The sequence below is a fragment of the Cyprinus carpio genome, chromosome B4 (genome assembly GCF_018340385.1).
Source record: "Cyprinus carpio isolate SPL01 chromosome B4, ASM1834038v1, whole genome shotgun sequence".
Taxonomy (NCBI): domain Eukaryota; kingdom Metazoa; phylum Chordata; class Actinopteri; order Cypriniformes; family Cyprinidae; genus Cyprinus; species Cyprinus carpio.
In genome coordinates, this window is record NC_056600.1 from 7,784,069 (window position 1) to 7,802,756 (window position 18,688).

The 18,688-nt window shown below is 36.3% G+C and overlaps 1 protein-coding gene across 1 annotated transcript; it reads right to left on the reverse strand.

The window, feature by feature from the left end:
• Positions 1-5,187: 5,187 nt before the first annotated feature.
• LOC109055745 (tetraspanin-12-like) lies at positions 5,188-18,473 on the reverse strand. The gene is made up of 8 exons (XM_042721831.1): positions 18,006-18,473; positions 17,481-17,612; positions 16,708-16,790; positions 15,337-15,472; positions 11,013-11,078; positions 8,990-9,097; positions 8,057-8,200; positions 5,188-5,759 (listed from the first exon to the last, which is right to left on the reverse strand). The coding sequence occupies exons 2-8, from the start codon at positions 17,544-17,546 to the stop codon at positions 5,457-5,459; spliced, it is 906 nt and encodes a 301-aa protein (XP_042577765.1). The 5' UTR covers positions 17,547-17,612; positions 18,006-18,473; the 3' UTR covers positions 5,188-5,456.
• Positions 18,474-18,688: the final 215 nt, after the last annotated feature.

The window sequence follows — 18,688 nt, forward strand, 5'->3', positions numbered from 1 at the left end:
GTGATCATTTTTTTAATCTTAATTAATTTTTGAAACATGTTTCCACCTTAAAATAAATAAATGATAAGGAAATTGTGACTTTATCTCCAAATTACAACTTTATGAAGTTGCAACTGCGAGAAATAGTCATAATTGCAAGAATAAAGTAACATTGTCAAATATAACATTACGACTGGATAAAGTTGTGGTGTTATATTTCACAATGTGACTCCATGACTTGAAATTATGGTTTTATTTTGCAATTATGTCACAGTGTAACTATTTTAAACTCACAATTACCGTTTTCTACACTTATTTTTACCCAGAAAACATACTTTAGATGGACGCACATTTCCAGTCATTTTAAAGACGTCATGAAACCCATTTATGTTGTGTCTGCTAGCTTCGTTAGCATTTATATGCTAGCATACTACTGAAAATGTAAAATGTACAGTCTGTCTCTGGAAAATCCTGATTGCACATGCAAATTTTAGCTGTAACTGTGTGGAAATTTTTGAGCTAGGCTATCAAACCAAAAATTACCTAATAGGTTTAGGGGCTTGTTCAAAGTCCTTACCGTAAGTAGAAACAATAGTAATAGCAAGTCAGCAAGGCTTTACTCTCTTCCATTACCAGCTGGGCATCATTTTCTTCAGAGACCTCTTTCCCATTTTTCAGATTTCACACATTTTTCACGCGGCATGTTTAAAGGGACTGACTTTAATAGAGGCAACGGTCTCAATCTCTATAGGCACTTAGCATGATTACGTTACACATAATATACGTCCTAAATGCGATGACCACTCAGTCCCTCTTTTATACACATGAATCGATGGATGAGGAGAGCCTGAAGGCAAGGGATTGCACCAATTTTTCGAGCTTGTTCAGAACAAGCCAACTGCAGGTCTGTGGTGAGCTCCCAGCAGGCGAGCGATAGTGCTACGCATTAGCATATTTCCCATCACGCCGAGGGTAATTGAGACGTTTGAAGTTGGTTGTAGGAAGAGACCGTATCTGAGGGACGCGGAAGGAGGGGGACCTCGCCGCACACAGGGGGATATTGAAGTTGGACTTCATACAAGCTGCAGCTGTCTTCTCCGCAGCTATTTTTGCGGAGAGGTGAAAGGTTAATGGTTTTATTTCCCCGTTGACTCGTTTTACTGTACTTCCACGAAAGGAAAGAGGGAGTGAGACTGTCGATATGATAGTATAGTCCGTGCGAAACACTCTGTACATCTGCACCCACGCTAAACAGCGAATGATACAACTGTTGATCTCAATTGGTGTCTTTAGCTGGAAAGAACCACGTTTTGACAGTGATTTACCACGGTTTGCAAAACACACAGCTAACGCATATAAGACTAGCTTTACGCGCTCTGTCAGTCTCTCTCTCACACAGGAGATGAATAGAGAGTGGGGGGTGTTAGCAACAAGAGAGGAAACAGTATGTCTTTTGTAAGCGTGTGTGACGGCAATCCTGTGTGCTCCTCTCTGATTCATAAATTAGATCCTCCACCTGCAATGAGTGGTGGGGGAAAGAGGAAGCTGACAGAAGCATTTCTAGGTCTCCACAAGCTATGTTTGGATTAGCATGCTAACATACTACTATATACTACTGCTAACATATTTCTGTAGTAAACTCTGTGAGTGGTGTTTTCTATGCACTCAGATGACTTGCTATTTGCCAAAGTGTGCTACTGTATATGCAACAGAAAAGTCCTAACTGGAGCAAATTGGAATTCATTCGTTGACTAAAGCTAATTTGCTAATGCTATTTTATAGAACGCCCAAAATGGTTTGCTAAGATTAATTCTGCTTTCGAGAACAACTGACAAACTCATAACTCTGAGTCGGATGATCGCTATTTTGACATCACGCATTCAAATTGGAAAAATGACAAGGAAGTAGCCTAAACAAAAGAATTATATTGAGAGCATTAAACCCAGATAACTATTGGACATTGGAATTCAAAATAGAATTTTCATTTATGCATGATATCACAACAAAAAAAATTGGTACAAAAAGCAAAGCGTGAAATTCAAGTGATTAACTTTAGACCATTTGCTACATACTTGATTTTTGCTCACTGATCTCTAAATATATGTTGTATTGTCTATTACAGATCAGTATTTCTGCCATGTTCCAAATTGAGATTCAATATTGCAATCTTGAGTTTCGCACAACTTTACTTGGTCATTCATGTGATCGGAACTTGCAATTACTATATTTATGACTTGACTTTTCATGAATACTGTTCAATTTAAGACATATATATATAAACTTCATAAAGTGTTAGTTCACCCAAAAATTAAAATTCTGTCATTAATGACTTACCCTCATGTCGTTCCAAACCTGGAAGACCTTCGTTTATCTTCGGAACACAAATTATGATATTTTTGATGAATTCCGAGAGCTCTCTGACCCTCCATAGACAGCAACACAACTGCAATGTTCCCAGGTCCAGAAATGTAGCAAGGACATTGGTAAAATATTCCATGTGACATCAGTGGTTCAGTCGTAATTTTACAAAGCTACGAGAATAATTTTTGTGCACAAAGAAAACAATAATAACATGTCCATTTTGGAGAGTACCCCGGAATATAATCAGTGCAATCAACATTGTTTACGTTCAGGATAAAGCGCTCATGTCAGAATTTAGAATTCATCAAAAATATCTTAATTTATGTTCCAAAGATGAACAAAGGTTTGGAACGACATGAGGGTGAGTAATTGATGACAGAATTTTCATTTTTGGGTGAACTAACCCTATAAGATCTTGTGAAAGAAATTCATGATGCTACTGCTTGAAATGTTTAGTGTTGCAATGATGCATTAGTTTGAAGAATACAGTGCAGTATGCAGTATAATAGTTTTTCTATTCAAACATAGCTTGTGTCTTTTTCCATGTGTCTACTTCCTCCCTCTCTCAGTGCACTATCCATTGAGATGTTTTATTCATTGCTTTACATCTGTTAAAATTCATGAAGCAGGCCAGAGCTAAATCCCTTTGCTTTCCCTTAGCCAAGGATGTCTCCCATCAAGTCCAGAGCGGGGCCAAAAATTCCACCCGTGTTTCCACCCAGTAGCACTTAAGCGTGACACCTTTGGAATGCTCACACTAACAAAAAAAGCACTCTGCAGAAAATCAGATTGATTCAGCGGAAGTGACTGCGTGGTAAGAAAACCGGGCTCCACTGCCTCGGTGTTTGAAATGCAGCTTTATAGTTGTTGCTAGGCATGAAATTGGTAAATTATCTGCCAGATACATGTTAGTGAAATATGCTGGACCTTGCAGTGTTATGACAAATGTTTGACCACTCATAAGGAATTTTAGGCCTTTAAAATGTAACAGTTTTTTGAGTTAGCATAATAGAATGGCTGTTTGGAAAGGTTCCGAAACATGAAATCATGATTGACATTTTACTTTCTTAATGCACGTGTCATGTCATATTATGAGTGATTTATCAGTGCACATTATTCCAAAGGGAAATATATATACATATATATATATATATATATAATTGCCACATTTAAAATGTGTGTGTGTATGTGTGTATGTGTATAGTGCATGTATGTATATATATTATAATATATATGTGTATATATATATATATATATATATATATATATATATATATATATATATTATATATATTATAATATGTGTATATATATGTGTATATATGTGTATATGCATGTATGTATATATATATTATATATATGTGTATATATATATATATTATATATATTATATATATGTGTGTATATATGTGTATATATATGTGTATATATATGTGTATATATATGTGTATATATGTGTATATATGTGTATATATATGTATGTATATATGTATGTATATATGTATGTATGTATATGTATGTATGTATATGTATATATATGTATGTATATATATATATATATATATATATATATATATATATATATATGTGTGTGTGTATATGTGTGTGTGTGTCTGTGTGTATATATATATATATATATATATATATATATATACACACACACAATGTCCATATATCTATTGATATACTTAATAATATACATATATATAGAAACAGTTTCTATATTGTCATTAAGTATATATATATACATTTACGATATATATATATGTAGAATATGTTGTGTAATATAAAAGGATAAAATAAAAGATCATCTGTACTATATTTTTTTTTATTATTTTATTTTTATTTTTATTTTTGATCCACCCTAAACCTGTTGGTGTTCAAGACCAAGATCATAATTTGCTCCTTTGATTCATCCATGATAAAAAATAAATTAAAAACTTCTCAGGGTACACGTTATGTTGGCTGAAATGTGAATTGTCTATGAACAAACACACACCATCGAGCAACACCATCTCGACGTGTTTAATGCCCTGATTCACATGCAAGAAGTTTCTCAAACTTTCAGCAGAGTTTAATCGTATTATAACCTATTTTTTGTGCAGACTATTACTGCATAGAAAATGATTACTACTTTTGAGATCTAAAACACTCATTAATGCACCAGTCCATATGAATCAAATCATGGAGCTGTTAAATTAAGACATGAAAACCCGCACAAATGTATTCTAGTATCTTCATAATGAGCTTTGAGCAGCAACGTCATTCATTCCAACTGAAAAATCTCATTAAGACTCAAACTTGTGTGTGTTTCTGTGTGTGTGTGTGTGTGTGTGTGTGTGTGTGTGTGTATACACACAGTATTTTTCCTGTCCTTTATGACTGTCAGATTTCACAATATGAGCCGGTTCAGAAAAGCCAAGGCAAACAGTTTTTTGATTTGCATGTCACACTCATGAATGCTCATTTAAATGAATATGAATGTTCAAACCAAAATTTAAATAGTACCACACAAACCTTTGCGCTAGTAAAGAAAACAAGTCGGAGTGTTTGAAGTCTGTTGTAGCTTGGTGAAAGAAGGAATTAGTGAAATTTTCTGTACAAACTGGAGGTAAATTGTGATCATAGTGTGAAGTGAATGTTAAAAGATTGCCAAGTTTGGACTACGATAAAAAAACAAATCTCTTACAATTCTTGTCTCACATGGCAAAATAGTGGCCAAAATCACCAGGTTTGCAACTATGTCAGTGTAAGTGGTGACGGGCCATTTCACTGAGAGGAAGAAAGATTTAAGCAAATACGGTTCATTCTAGAAACATCCCTCTGGAGAATTCAAGTCCACAGAGACAGAGGCAATGGCTTTATTTAGGAAGAACCCAGTAAATTCTCTTCATCCTCTATGTGATGACCACAAAAAGCCACTTTATCCACAGGTATATAAAGTTTTCTATAAAACTGTTCACACTCCCTAAATCTTGTTATCCAGGCACACAGAACTACTTCACATTCCACGAGGTCCATTTTCTGGTCCAGTTCACTGCTGTCCAATCCATTCAGCCTCATTTTTAGTGTCTCCGCAGTGTTGAAGTAGCTGATGGGTCACCATGAAGTCACTGCTAGGAAAGTTGCTCCATCTCAAACTGGGTGAGTCCATTAGCAGGCGTGTTGGCCCAGGCCTCAGGCGCTCGTGGATGTGAGTGGCTGGGCATCTGAGTGTCTTCTGCGGGGCTGTGTGTTTGGATAAAAGCATCCGGGGATGCTGGGTCAGGTGGTTTGTGGTCGTAATAGAGGGCCCATAGGAGTGTCACAGTCAACGTCATGGCTAAGATCTGAGCCACGCCGATCGACACGCCCAAGAACCTCAACACCTGCAGCTGCTTAGTGCCCCGGATAAAACTGTAGATCTTGGGTCCACAACCCTGTTAAAAACAAATTTAGTATATGAAGTTGTCAAACCTAGTTAAATTCTTAATGCACGTTTCTAGGTTGGATAATTCTAACAAACTAAAGTATGGAAAATATGGTGTCATTGATTAGTTTTGTCTGTCTTTAATGTCTTATTTGTGGCACATTTTTCTAAAGGAATTTTTATTTTAATTTATTTATTTATTTTAAAATTTTACTTTTGAATTACTATTTTTTTAAGCTTTTAATTTTATTTAGTTTTTTTTTTTATTATTATCTCAATATCTTGGCCAGAGTACTCCTGAAAAATTAGTTTTCATTGTTTCTTTCCCGGTTTAATGAATCTCTAATAATGCTATTCCAAAGGGGGAAATTTTTTTATTTTGGAACTTATTTTTTCCTGACATCAGGCCATGCTAGTTTTAGATACTGGTACCAGTGGTGGCTATTTAGGCACTGTTTTAGCAAACTAGCATTAGCTACATTATTAGTCTAGCCACATTATGGCGCATAATAACTACTTTTCACCATTCAATCAATTCCCAGTGGATAAAATTTCTCAGTTTCAGTTAGAAATGATTCAGATTAATTAATTTAGACTGATGTTAATATGTTAGGCCAGTCAAACAATGCAGAAAGTGCAAAAAGCTCAGCCTTTAACTTTTGAATGTCTCACTATAGTTGTCTTTTCACATTAAACTGATATATGAGAAAGTATTTTAACAGAAAAAAAAAATCACACTTCCGCTTTAACAGGTTGTTTTCATTTAACTCTCTCCTACATTTCTGCCAGCGCAACAGCTGCTACGCTAATATGCGAGCAATGCGAAACATTCATCCGCTCGCGTGCGTGCCTGTGTGTTTTGGGTATTTCCTATGCTGAATTATGGAAAGGCAGGTAAACTATTTCCTGTTAGTGAGGGATTTACACTGTGGAGTAATTCCCCTGTCATCCACTCAGAAAGAGAGACAAAGAGACAGGAAGTGGGTGAGGATCAGTCTCCACACCCTCAGTCCTTCACTCCTGACTCTCCCTCTCGTGATCAATGTTCCTGTCTTATTCAACAAAGCCCCGCTTTCACTCTTCTGCTGTGGGATCTGTCTGAAAGGCTGAGCTCCTGCTGGCTGCTTTACCACAAGCGCACTGTTTATAATGTTTACACTATTATGGATAAAAAATTAGCCTCTTTTTCTGAGGCCTGAACAAAGGCAGCAGATATGCATGTATAACAGGGTTTATCTATCTATCTATCTATCTATCTATCTATCTATCTATCTATCTATCTATCTATCTATCTATCTATCTTTTCAGTTCTGTCTATCTGTCTGTCTAAACTCATTCTATCTTATAAACCTCCCAACTTCAAAGCTTTTTAAACATTTCTCAAACCCTTCAAAGACTGAACTATAGTGTGGCAGACGAGTCACAGACAGGGCATTTGAAGAGCAGGGGGTTGGATGAGACACTGTGTGTTTTGGTACTCAACACGCAGGTGAGTCTCTGCGCTACGTGACTGACTTTAATTGCACTGCTGGAGTCGCTCGACACTCACTGGCAATACAGCTTGATTAAACACACGCTCAGCAGGTGAGTGAATCTCTCCACTGTCTGGCCTCATTTTTACAAAGTCAACTGCAAAGTCATGTTTTAATTAGGGCTATCAATCAATTCAAATTTTAATTAATTTAATTATATGCTAATCCACAAATATCAATATTTGCGGAGAAAAGCTCCCAAAATGAAGATGACATTTTTGTGACAGATGAGTAAATCAATAAATAGACATGGCAATAAATGGCTTAAGAAGTCAATATTGTTTTCTTTTGATTTCCACATCTTTGAATCTATGTATTACTAACCAGTGGTCCACCACAATTCATTTCGCAATCTGTCCAGGTTAGACTTGACAATGTTTCTGATTGTTTGTTTGTATACATATGCAGACGAACATCTTTGGCTGTTGCAGCATGACTTTCACGAGACACCATTGGACCACATAAGAAGACCCCTCATGTGAGTACATTAATGACTTTCATTATTGTCATGCCCTTCACATGTAGAAATCAGATCATCTTCACTTCAACGTTTAAACATCTTGCCACAAGTCTAAACAATTTCAAACCTATGTTGTACTGATCAAATCAGCTGGTATATATCAATTAAACATAAACATTTACTCATTATGAGAGGTTTTGTAACCTTAATTATTCTAATAATAATAATAATAATAAACAACAAAATCATCAACACTATCTGGCCTAGAGGAATAATACAAAAGTCTTGGGGGTTACGACATCAAAATAAGCTCACCTCCTGGTAAAGGTCACTGAGGTCATTGTAGTGGGCATGGCGGGCACATCCTGGATACTGATTGGAGCAGCAGGAGTCAGGTGGCCACTCCATCTCTGTCATTTCCAGCCAGTCAGTGAAGTAGATCACTCCACAACACTTCAACTGTAAGGCAGGTATGAAAATTCAGCCTGGTCTCATTGTTTATATGTAGGCATTAACATGTAACATTTACAAGCGCAAAGCGTACATTTTTGTATGTTTTTATTGATGCTGAAATGTATAATTTAGACGTATTTCAATGTTTAAAGCATACAAATCGCTATGTATTTTAAGCTAAAAAACGTAAAATATTTAAGTATCTTTTATATAATTAAGCTATTCATATCATTGCATTTTTGGCATTTTATCAATAAGCGATTTAGATTTTTAGACCCTTTAACCTACCCCAAACCTAAACCTACCCATTTTATAGCGATAGAACCACATTTTACGTAAAATACATACAAATTCCATGAGATCACGTTGGAAAATTAGTAATTGACAGTGATGTTTTCATAATATTTCCATTCTGAACTCCAATTGACCTGTGTATTTCTTGTGCTGGTTCAAAATCCTACTCCACATAACTAACATTAACATTTATACATTAAGTAAACACTTTTATCTGCAGCAATTAACAAACAAAAGCAATTTGTCAAAGAACTAACAATATTCATAATATATAATGGCAGGTTAATAAGACAACTAGACTAAGAAGAAAGCTATAGAACAAATGCAAAAAAAAGTATTTGTCTTTTTCTAGATCAGATGTTTCACACTGACTAAATGGCTTTGTTAAGCATTTTCACTTTCAGTGACGACTCTAGAATTACTTAACACCATCAAATGTCGCATTGCGGCTGGTTAGGTGTTAGACGAGCTGCTATCCTGCTGATGATTTTGACCTCTCACCTCTGTTTGTATAGAGTTCCAGGCATGTGTGAGCCACTGGTAGCGCTGCAGGCCGAAATGAGGCATACGTGACTTTAGACTTATCATATCAGATCTCTGTACCATAGGCTGATGAGAGAAAGAGAGGAGAAATCATTTCACAATTTTAAAAGCCTTGTAACTGTCCCTTGTGATTTTGTAATCACATAAAATCAATTCCCCACATGCTCAGTAATTATGTTTTCTAAATAACAAAAACAATGTGATTTCCAGGCAGTTTAAAAGACCATTCACACGCCCACACTTCCAATTTTAGGCTCTCTTATGACCAGTATATTGGCTAGTTATGAAATGCCCTAGACACAAGTGTGTGTGCAAGTGTTGTTTAAATACTAGTTGGGATTTTACAGTTCAGACTCCATGAGACACTTCTGTTTTCACACCTCGGAAATCATTGTGAGCGGCATATGATAAGTACCCATGATGGCCAGGGCTAGATGTGTCATCTCAGCTGAACTGGCTAAAGTTCATGACTGCACGTTATTCTAAAGAAAAATGAAACCATTAAACCATAATAGCATGCCTTATTAAACCTCTAAAATGACTTTCCTTTTAGGCTAAGGTAATCTAGACCAGTTTTTCACAGACTCTCAAATATGGCAAATTCCTATTTTAATCTGTAAAGAAATAAAAATAAATATATAATGAATAATAATAAATTATACATTTTTTTTTCTTGACTGCATAATTTGTTATACAGTAGAACATGCATATATTACATTAAATATGTCTTTCTATATTAAATACAGATTCTTTTAAAATATGATATAAAAAATATAAATATAATTACATATCTCATATGTAAGCAGATGCATATGAACAATATTGTCATCGACAATAAACAGCAAATGAAAGCAAATCAAAACTGCCTAATGTTACCGAGTGAAATGTCGTACCAGGAAGTGGTAAAGGACTGTGTAAACTTTTAGGGGGGTGCTGATAGAAGTGATCTACATGTATGATTTGATTATCATACTGAATATGATTCAGATGTGGTATTTGATAAAAACAGGATTTTCTCAGCTTTTTGCGCATTTTTTATGAAACTTACCTACATTCAAGTGTTGATAAAAAAAAAATAATGTTTGAAGCGAGAATAAAACAGATTCTCGGATCTTTATTTTGAAGTATTGCATGTTCAGATATTCATACAACAAAATATTCTGGGGTCCAGGAAATTTGAGTGAAAATCATCAAAAATGCTGGTGGTGGCTGGCAACTTTTTTTTTTCAAAAACCCTGGCAGGGAAAGAGTTAAAAAAAGACACATTTCGGAAATAAGATGGATTCCGAATGTCATTTCATGTTGACTTTAAGCAAAGGAAAGCTGGAATGCATACACTGTTGATACAACTGCTAACGTAACCAGGCCAGGTACAGCGGAATAAACAAGCTCATTGTCCATCCGCTCGCCCACACACAGGGGTCACATTAGGCCACAACAACACAATAGGACCATCACGCCCAACAGTGGTTTTTAGGTTGTTGATAAGAGTGCGTCTTCAAGCAGTAGCTGTGTATGTCTGAATGAGAGAAGCTAGATTAAAGCCAGGTGTGTGTGATCTCTTCCCCTGGAGGTGCACCTTATCTCTCGTATCCCTGGGCTAACAGAAGCAGATGCTACCTGCAATCCCTTTTCCTCTTTGCCGATCAAATCTTTTAGTCTGCACAGATCAGAGACAGGTTTCTGTAAAGCCCGATGCTAATCTTGCTTCAAGAGCCAACTAGAGCATTTACATAGATGACTCCACCCGCCATCCACACATTAATAAACGTAAATGCTCTGCTTATTATTACTCCCCCAAAAGGAAATGTGCTAGAGCCGGGCTTTTGAAGTCATAATAGTTAAGATTAGATCGTAAGCAAGCGGCTTAGAAATCGGATCCTCATTCCAATGCTTCTGGGAACGGCCGTGTGGTGCCCATGTTGTTGACATGAGAGAGAGGAGAGTGTAGGCATTCCTGTTTATTCATAGTATCACGCACCTCGTCGTACGTCCACACTCCGCTGGCCAGCTCCACGCAGAATATCACCATCAGACTGCCAAAATACTGCGAACGCACACACAGATGAAAACAGTTTGGTTAAATATATCTTTTGAAATAATAGGGCAGAAGGAAGGTGTTGATGATCACACATAGAGAAATAAGAGCAAATGTGTGTGTTTGTTCACGTATGCTGGGATTTTTGCATTCACAGATGCACACATTTTGTCTTTGGGGCCCTGTGAACTAACACATCAACCTCCTGTTCTGTCGTTCTCAGAATCTCTTTAACATGTACATAGTTCCCCTCTGTTGAACACACACTTTGAGAGAGATTATCAAGATGAATGACAGTGTTAGGAGCCGCATTCAGAGCAGACCCCCCGTCTGACAGCATGTTTATTTGGGAGACTCTAAATATTTGTGCCTGTCCTACTGCTGTGTTAGCATTTCAGTTCATTTGGTCTGTCAGACGCCTGCCATGAAAAAATGAGAACCTTTTCTCTTCACATTCTTCCCAGCTAATATCTGCTGCTCACATATATCCAGTGTGAACTTGTAACCTCTGGAAGTTCCCAACAAGCTGGCTCATCTGCAAACACGCACATATATTTCTCAGGGTAAGAGAGGTTACATTCTCTTGCCGACCTCTCGGTTTATTGATTTGTTGAGAGTTTTACTTTTCCTCTTTCACACTCACTTTTTGGGCTGTTACTGTTACAGAAAACAGGACACGTCGAAATGGATGGATTTCCTTTTCACCGGAACAATTTACACCCCCTTTATCACTTAGTCATGCAAACAGAACGAGAGCGAGTCGATTATAAAGTCGTATCAGATTTGTTTTGACAGATGGCTACTGTTAATGTCATTAAACTGCTGCTTTTGGGTTTGCTTATGGTTAAGAGATTTGTACAGACTGTGCTGTGGACATGAATGACAAATTATGTGATTTATGGAGGAGAGATGTGCTATTACTTTTTAAGCTTTTAGGGATGCACAGCTGAACACAGTTGAACATTATCAGCTTCATCCATATTGATAGATACTGGATATTTTAGACCACACATCGGCTTGACAGACTTGAAATGTACATGCAACATTTTTCATCTAAAATGGGAAACTCCAACAAATGTATATGCAATAAGGTCATCCACAAAAATAACTTTGTCTATATTTTTTCATCATTAATTTTTCACTGCGTCTTGAATAAATCCTGACAGTAGTTTTTTTTTTTTTGTCAAATTTGCTGATCTGAAATGTTGAATGATGGTCTTGCATGACCAAAATTGGACTTTGCTTAAAATTTGTAAACTTTTAAAAACACTAATCATTTAATAACACTTCTATCATTTAAAATTATTTTTACCAATTTATTGTAAATTTATTTAGATAAAAGTACATATAAATTAATAACTGTTTTTTTTCCTATTTATTTTATTAATTTCTTTTTTTACATTTATGTTATATTATATTATATTTTAAAAAAAAAAATAATATATATATATATATATATATATATATATATATATATATATATATATAGTATATATATATATATATATATATAATATATTTTTTTTTTTTTTTTTTTTTTTTTTTTTTTTAACCGATAAAACTGAACAATTTTTTTTTTTTTTTTTTATTTATCTTATTGCAAGCAATTTTTGGCAATTCTTAGTGCAATTTTTTGCTTTTTAGTGTGGACTTTAAAAACTGAGGTATTTAACAATGATGAATGATGATGCATGTTTATTCATGTGACGTATATTGTAATACATATATATCTATTGTTTACCAGCATTGTTGTGCCTGCTCGCTTTAATAATGTTCCTAAAGATGAATGTTACTCTTCATATTCTGTCATATTCCTGCAAAGATGACAGAATATTTACCTGCAATTGCTCTCCTACCACAAAAAGTTAATGACAGTTTTGCATTTTAGACCATATGGAATGATCATTTTGGATTAATGTGGACGTAGCCTTACATTTCTTGCTATGTACTGATGTTTAATATGAAGTTCTCTCTGCTCTCATGATCTCCCGGTGGCCTTCTTTTCTTTGACAGGATAAAGAGTGTGTGAGAGCGTTTGAGTTAATGTGTGTGTGTGTGTTCGGAGCACTCGGTGAGAGCACGGCTGGTGAATAGAATGACCACGTAACCCAAGCGCCTCTCCTCTCTTCATGTCTTCCCGCTCTCCTCCTGGATTGGTTTACCTATTGTATCTCAGCCAGATAATATTGTTTGTCGCCGAGCCGCTGGGTAACTCAAGCCCGCCGGGGCAGAGAGGAGATGAATGGAGACCCAGAGAGAGGAGGAGGAGGAGGAGGGAGAGAGATGGGCCAAGGAGTCCCAGAAAACAGGCCCCCAGTCTGGGTCAGCAGACGGGAACCCCACACACCTGGGACAGAGAGCCAGAGAGCCCTCTGCCTGGACGCTTTGTTTAAAATCTTCCTTTTCTGTTCCATGTCAAATGGGTTTAAATCGACATACAATACACAAGTGAGTAAATGATGACAGATTTTCATTTTTTGGGTGGACTGTCATTTTAAAGTTGGAAAAACAGCCCTTTTTATTCGAAGGGTCAGATAGAGGGTGGATTTTCCTTCCTCCCCAAATCATTTATATCATCTGTGCTAACAGCCTGTCAAGATCTTGCATTTTCACAAGTCATAATGTCACCAACATATCCGTCTAAACACACAAAAATCTCTCTCAATGGATATAACTGTGTGCCCTCTATTTGGCTCTCCTAGACAGGCCATCATGTTGAGTGATGTGCAGTGCTTACACATTACTGCTGTCTGATTCTTTGTCTCAGAGATGCAGGAGCTTTACGGCCTCCATAACCTATAGAGCAAGTTGCTACAAGTGTCTGAGGTGGTTATTATCATCTGACACACACACACGATGATGAGCATAACTAGTCACAGGGTGCACCGTGACATCTAATATAAGTAAGTTATGGCCTTGTAGCATACCAGTGTAGTTCTTAGGTGAGTGACACTAGTTTTAAACACACGTCTGCAGTGGAGTCAAAACTACATGAAACTGCATTCACACTGCATTTGACTTCTATAATAAGACATATTTCCAAGTGAAAAACAATATTTGGTGGGAAATAACAGTGGAAGGACTTAAGCATATCCATCTGGATTTGATTAGAATATGAATGTTATGCTGTAATATTATTGGTTAACATTTTCTGCCTACAAGTCTTTTGTTACATTAACATAAACCATTATGGCAAATATGGTCAATTTTAATGTTATGGTGTCTTTAAAGTATGTCTTTAAACATACTGACCCATTATTGCATGTTGCACAGCTCACTGTGCATGATAAATCATTATGTGTTATTCCTGAAAAGCAAAAAACATTTGCCAAAAAAAAAAAAAAAAGTTTGTATTTTATTAACAAAAATTTAAAAGAATAATAATACTAGTACTAGTACTACTGATAATAATTTAAATTAATATTAACTAATAATAAAAATTCAAATTTTAATGCATTAATATTTTTTTTAATTTTTTACATTACTATTTTTACATTATATACCTGTACATAAATACATGTCTAAAAAGTGTAAATAATATATAAATAAAATTAATATATCACTTAAAACATTAATATAATTAAGTATTAATACATTTGAAAAAAAAAAAACTATAATAATAATAAAAAATACTTTTCTTTTATTGCACGAAAAAGAGCAGCCTGGATATATTTCTGTGTTCCACATCAGATTTAAAAAGCAAATTAACTGTCAATTTCAATTTAAGCATATTAACAGTGAGAAGTTTGGACATTTTTAATGACCTTTTTCATAGTCTAAATAGACTTTAATGAAAAAAAATGTAAATTTACTCAGACTCTAAAACAACTTTCCTTTTCATCATCAAGGCCGCTTACTGTATGTTTTAACTACCTGATTCCATTTTCATATGTAATGGCCACTTTTCACAATCCAGTCAGTTACCAATGAAAAAATCAAGTTTCATCTCATCAAATACCCAATTTCACTTGGAAATATATCACATTACACGAGTAGATGGATGAGGAAGACTAGGATGTGCTGTCTCTCTCTACTCCCCTCTAGTGTATGAAGTGAAGACACCGCGGTCTCGGAGGGGATGCGTGGATAAAGAAAGCATGACTTGTTGGAATCTGGTTGGAGGGTGGTTGGGGTCAACAACGTCACTGCCAGCTAAACTTAAAATATTCTTGGTACACAAAACCACACACATTCCAAACCACACAATGTTCCTGCTGTCCTCGTCTTTTGTTTTTTTTGCATTTTGTTTCTTCCCAGTTCTACTTACCCAAGACAGTAGGAGCAGATTGCACTTGAGTGTCCCGCAGTAGCCCACCATAGCCACGATGATTAGAAAACAGCACACGGCGATGACGACAGGATGGACGACGGGGGAGTATGTGAGAACGGCTGCCTCCTCCAGTCTGAGGGAAAGAGAGAGAGAGGAAGAGTCATTTCTTGGCGGGAATTTTGTTTATTTATCCGTCCATCCTGCTCACTTGTCTCTTCCTCCTCTCATAGGGCAGCATATTTGAGTAATACACCAGTTGCAAATAAACTGTGATTATACGCTGTAGGAATGCAAGCTCTCTCTTCCTGTTTCTCGCTGTCTCTACTTCTGTTTGGCTTTCTTTTGCTCCAGTTCTCTAAGATGCAACATTGTTTTTAAATTGCAATGCTACACTTTTAAGGAATTATCTGGGGGTATTAATGGGATTTTTTATATTATATAAATAAATTATAATATAAATTTATATATATTCTAATTTATAGATGTAAAATGTATAATACATGTATAATACATGTTAATAATGTATCAGTAAATATGAATATGAATAAGTTATTTTTTATTTTTTTATATTGAACAAATTAAGTCTAAACAAATAAACAAAAATAAACAAAAAAATAAAAAAAAAAATCCACAATATTGAAAATATATTATTATTGATAATAAAACTATAATTTAATATATTTTTATTATATTTTTAATATAATAAATTTATTATTTAAAAAATATAATTGCTGCCGAGCTTAACTTGACTGAATATTTCTAAATATCTAATCAAGGATCACATATCTGTATAAATCTGAAATGTTCTACTTTATTATGTTATGATATCCTATTTTACAGTCATGGAAGAACGGTTGATTCAGCATATTACTGCAGTGCAACTCTGGAAACCTATTCATTGTGCACAATCAGGTTTTAACACAATTTTCTCTCTGTTGATTCCCATTCCTGTCATGACGTGAGCCACAGAGGACTCAGTAACGACTCAAATTATAAAACACACCTTAGTGATAAATTGCTTTTTGTCAAACACTAATTAGATAACACTCGCCTCCAGGATAATATTGATACTTTTTGGATTTTTTTTCCAGTTTTGCTGAGTTTTCCTTTCATGCTTGAAAGGATTTGGGGGAAAACTCTAAACAAGGTCCTGTCTCAACTGGCAACTTAATGCAACTTAATGCATTTATATGATTTCTTTCCCAGAACTACACACCTCATTCATGCTTGTAATTACTTCATAACCTCAAGGCAATTTGAACCAGACTGGCTGAAAAGTGGGAAAACAGCAAATTAGACCTTTACATGGACTGCTGCCCCGAATGAAAGGATTTCACGGCTCACACCTGTCCATCCGCTACCACTCACCTGGTGTCCGCGGTTAAGGTGAGCACATTGTTCAGGTGATCCCTGAGGCAGGCAGACACTCCCAGCACACACAGGGCCATAAGTTGGGGGGAAAAAAGAGAATAAAACTTGAAGGTTTATATATATATATATATACAAATATATATATAAAAAAAAAAAAATAAATATATATATACACACACACACACTTTTTAGAATGTATTAGTAGACAGAAAAAAGGTACATAACTGGACTAATATGTAGCCTACCTTTTCGAATTTGTAGGTGTACATAAGTTACAAAGATGTACCTTTTAGCTTTTGTATATTAGGATATTGGCCCAGTGACAGCTTTGTACAGCATTTTTTCCCTGAGTGTATAAAAAAAAAAACAAGCAAGCATTGCATGGATCTGTATTTGTGTACTTGGTTGGCTTGGAAACCTATTTAGGAACTGTGCTATGTTTGACAAGCTGCAATATTAGTGGCATGGGTTTAGTTTGCCCTACGCAGGCATTCTTGGTCTAAAAACACACCCTGGTGCTTATCACATTTAATTCCCTAAAAATAGCGCCCCGCAGAATGTGAGCTGTGCGCCATTCGAGCACAGCTGGGATACAGGCTGCCCTCTACATAAGGATAACATAGGATGGGGAGGGAGGGAACACAGATTGCGCGTGTGTCGGAGAGTGAGTGGCTGTTGCGCGTCTTGGAGAGCGCAGAGCGCACAGCAGCGGCGTGCCATGTAACGTGAGCGCTCGCCCAGCCACCTGCTCCGACTTGGACTCGTCTTACCCAGAAGAGAAAGTTGAGCGCGTAGAGCAGACAGCGCAGACACTTCACCGAATCCTCCCGAGCCATTCTGAGAGCACCAACTGCTCGCCAAAAGACCTCATTTTAACTTCTGCCACCACGGCACCATAACCGCTGAGGAGAAAAGTCAGAAAATGCGTAGAGAATTTTTAAAAGTTTAACAATCGTACAGCTTGCTTGAGATGTCATATGGAACACATCGCTGCCGCAGAAACCAGTCTAAAGGGGTTGCTGGTCTTAATTGGTCTTTCGCTCCAGACTGAACTGTTGGGTAATTTTAAAGTGGTTTTGCACACCCAGCTAAACTAGCTAAAAATATGCTTAAACCATCTGAAACCAGCTGGCTAGGCTGGTAGACCACCTTAGGCCATCTAAGAACATCTGAAGACCAGCTTTGCCAAGCTGGAGACCAGCTAAGTGCATCCTAAAACAGTTAAGACCATCTGAAGACCAGTTTGGCCATTAGGCTGGTTTAAGATGTTTTAACAGAGATTTTTGAAATCATACCATGTCATAAGTCCTTGTGCGCGTTCAGCTCGCATCCAGAATGTCTTGAAATGGTGTTATAAATATCCGTGGGTTGTTTGGGAAGCAACATGTGGTATTTAAAAGAGCAAGTTGCAACTTTTTCCCCTCCAACTTTTCTCACACACACAAAAAAAAAAAAAAAAAAAAAAAAAAAAAAAATCCCTGGAGTATCCAAAAAAGAAAAACGCAACTCAAAGTTTGGAAGGCACTACACAGACGATCCCTTTATATTCTGTCCAGCATGAAGTTGCAGGAAACTCCTCAAACTTAGTTGCGCCTGCAATGAAAAATCATACTTATTATATTCCTAACGGAGCTGCGCGCAACAGTCGGGCGTTTTCGCAGCGATCCATTCACTGCCACTGTCATTCCATGCGTTATATACTCCAGGCAGGGCCAGCTGTGTGCACCTCGCCTTTCCACAAGTGTTGTGTTTAATTTTTGCTTGTAAGAGAGTTTCACTCCAAACGCGCGAGTGTCATCCGGAGCAGCGGTGCCTCCGGGTCCTAAAGGCAAACTCCGGGTCATCATAATCCATCCCGATTATGGCAAGCCGTTTTAACATTTATTCATATGTATAGACCAACAATGTCTATGTATGTACTATGAAAGCTAATGTAACCAACTGAATTAGGAAAGAAAGTTAATTCCGACTTTTTCGA

Excerpts from the sequence above, each read along its gene's own strand:
- LOC109055745 (XM_042721831.1), bottom strand. The coding sequence starts at position 17,546 with ATGGCTCGGGAGGATTCGGTGAAGTGTCTGCGCTGTCTGCTCTACGCG. Across the intron at positions 15,473-16,707 it reads ACCTTAACCGCGGACACCAG|ACTGGAGGAGGCAGCCGTTC; the intron begins GTGAGTGGTAGC and ends TCTTTCCCTCAG. Across the intron at positions 5,760-8,056 it reads TCAGTGACCTTTACCAGGAG|GGTTGTGGACCCAAGATCTA; the intron begins GTGAGCTTATTT and ends TGTTTTTAACAG.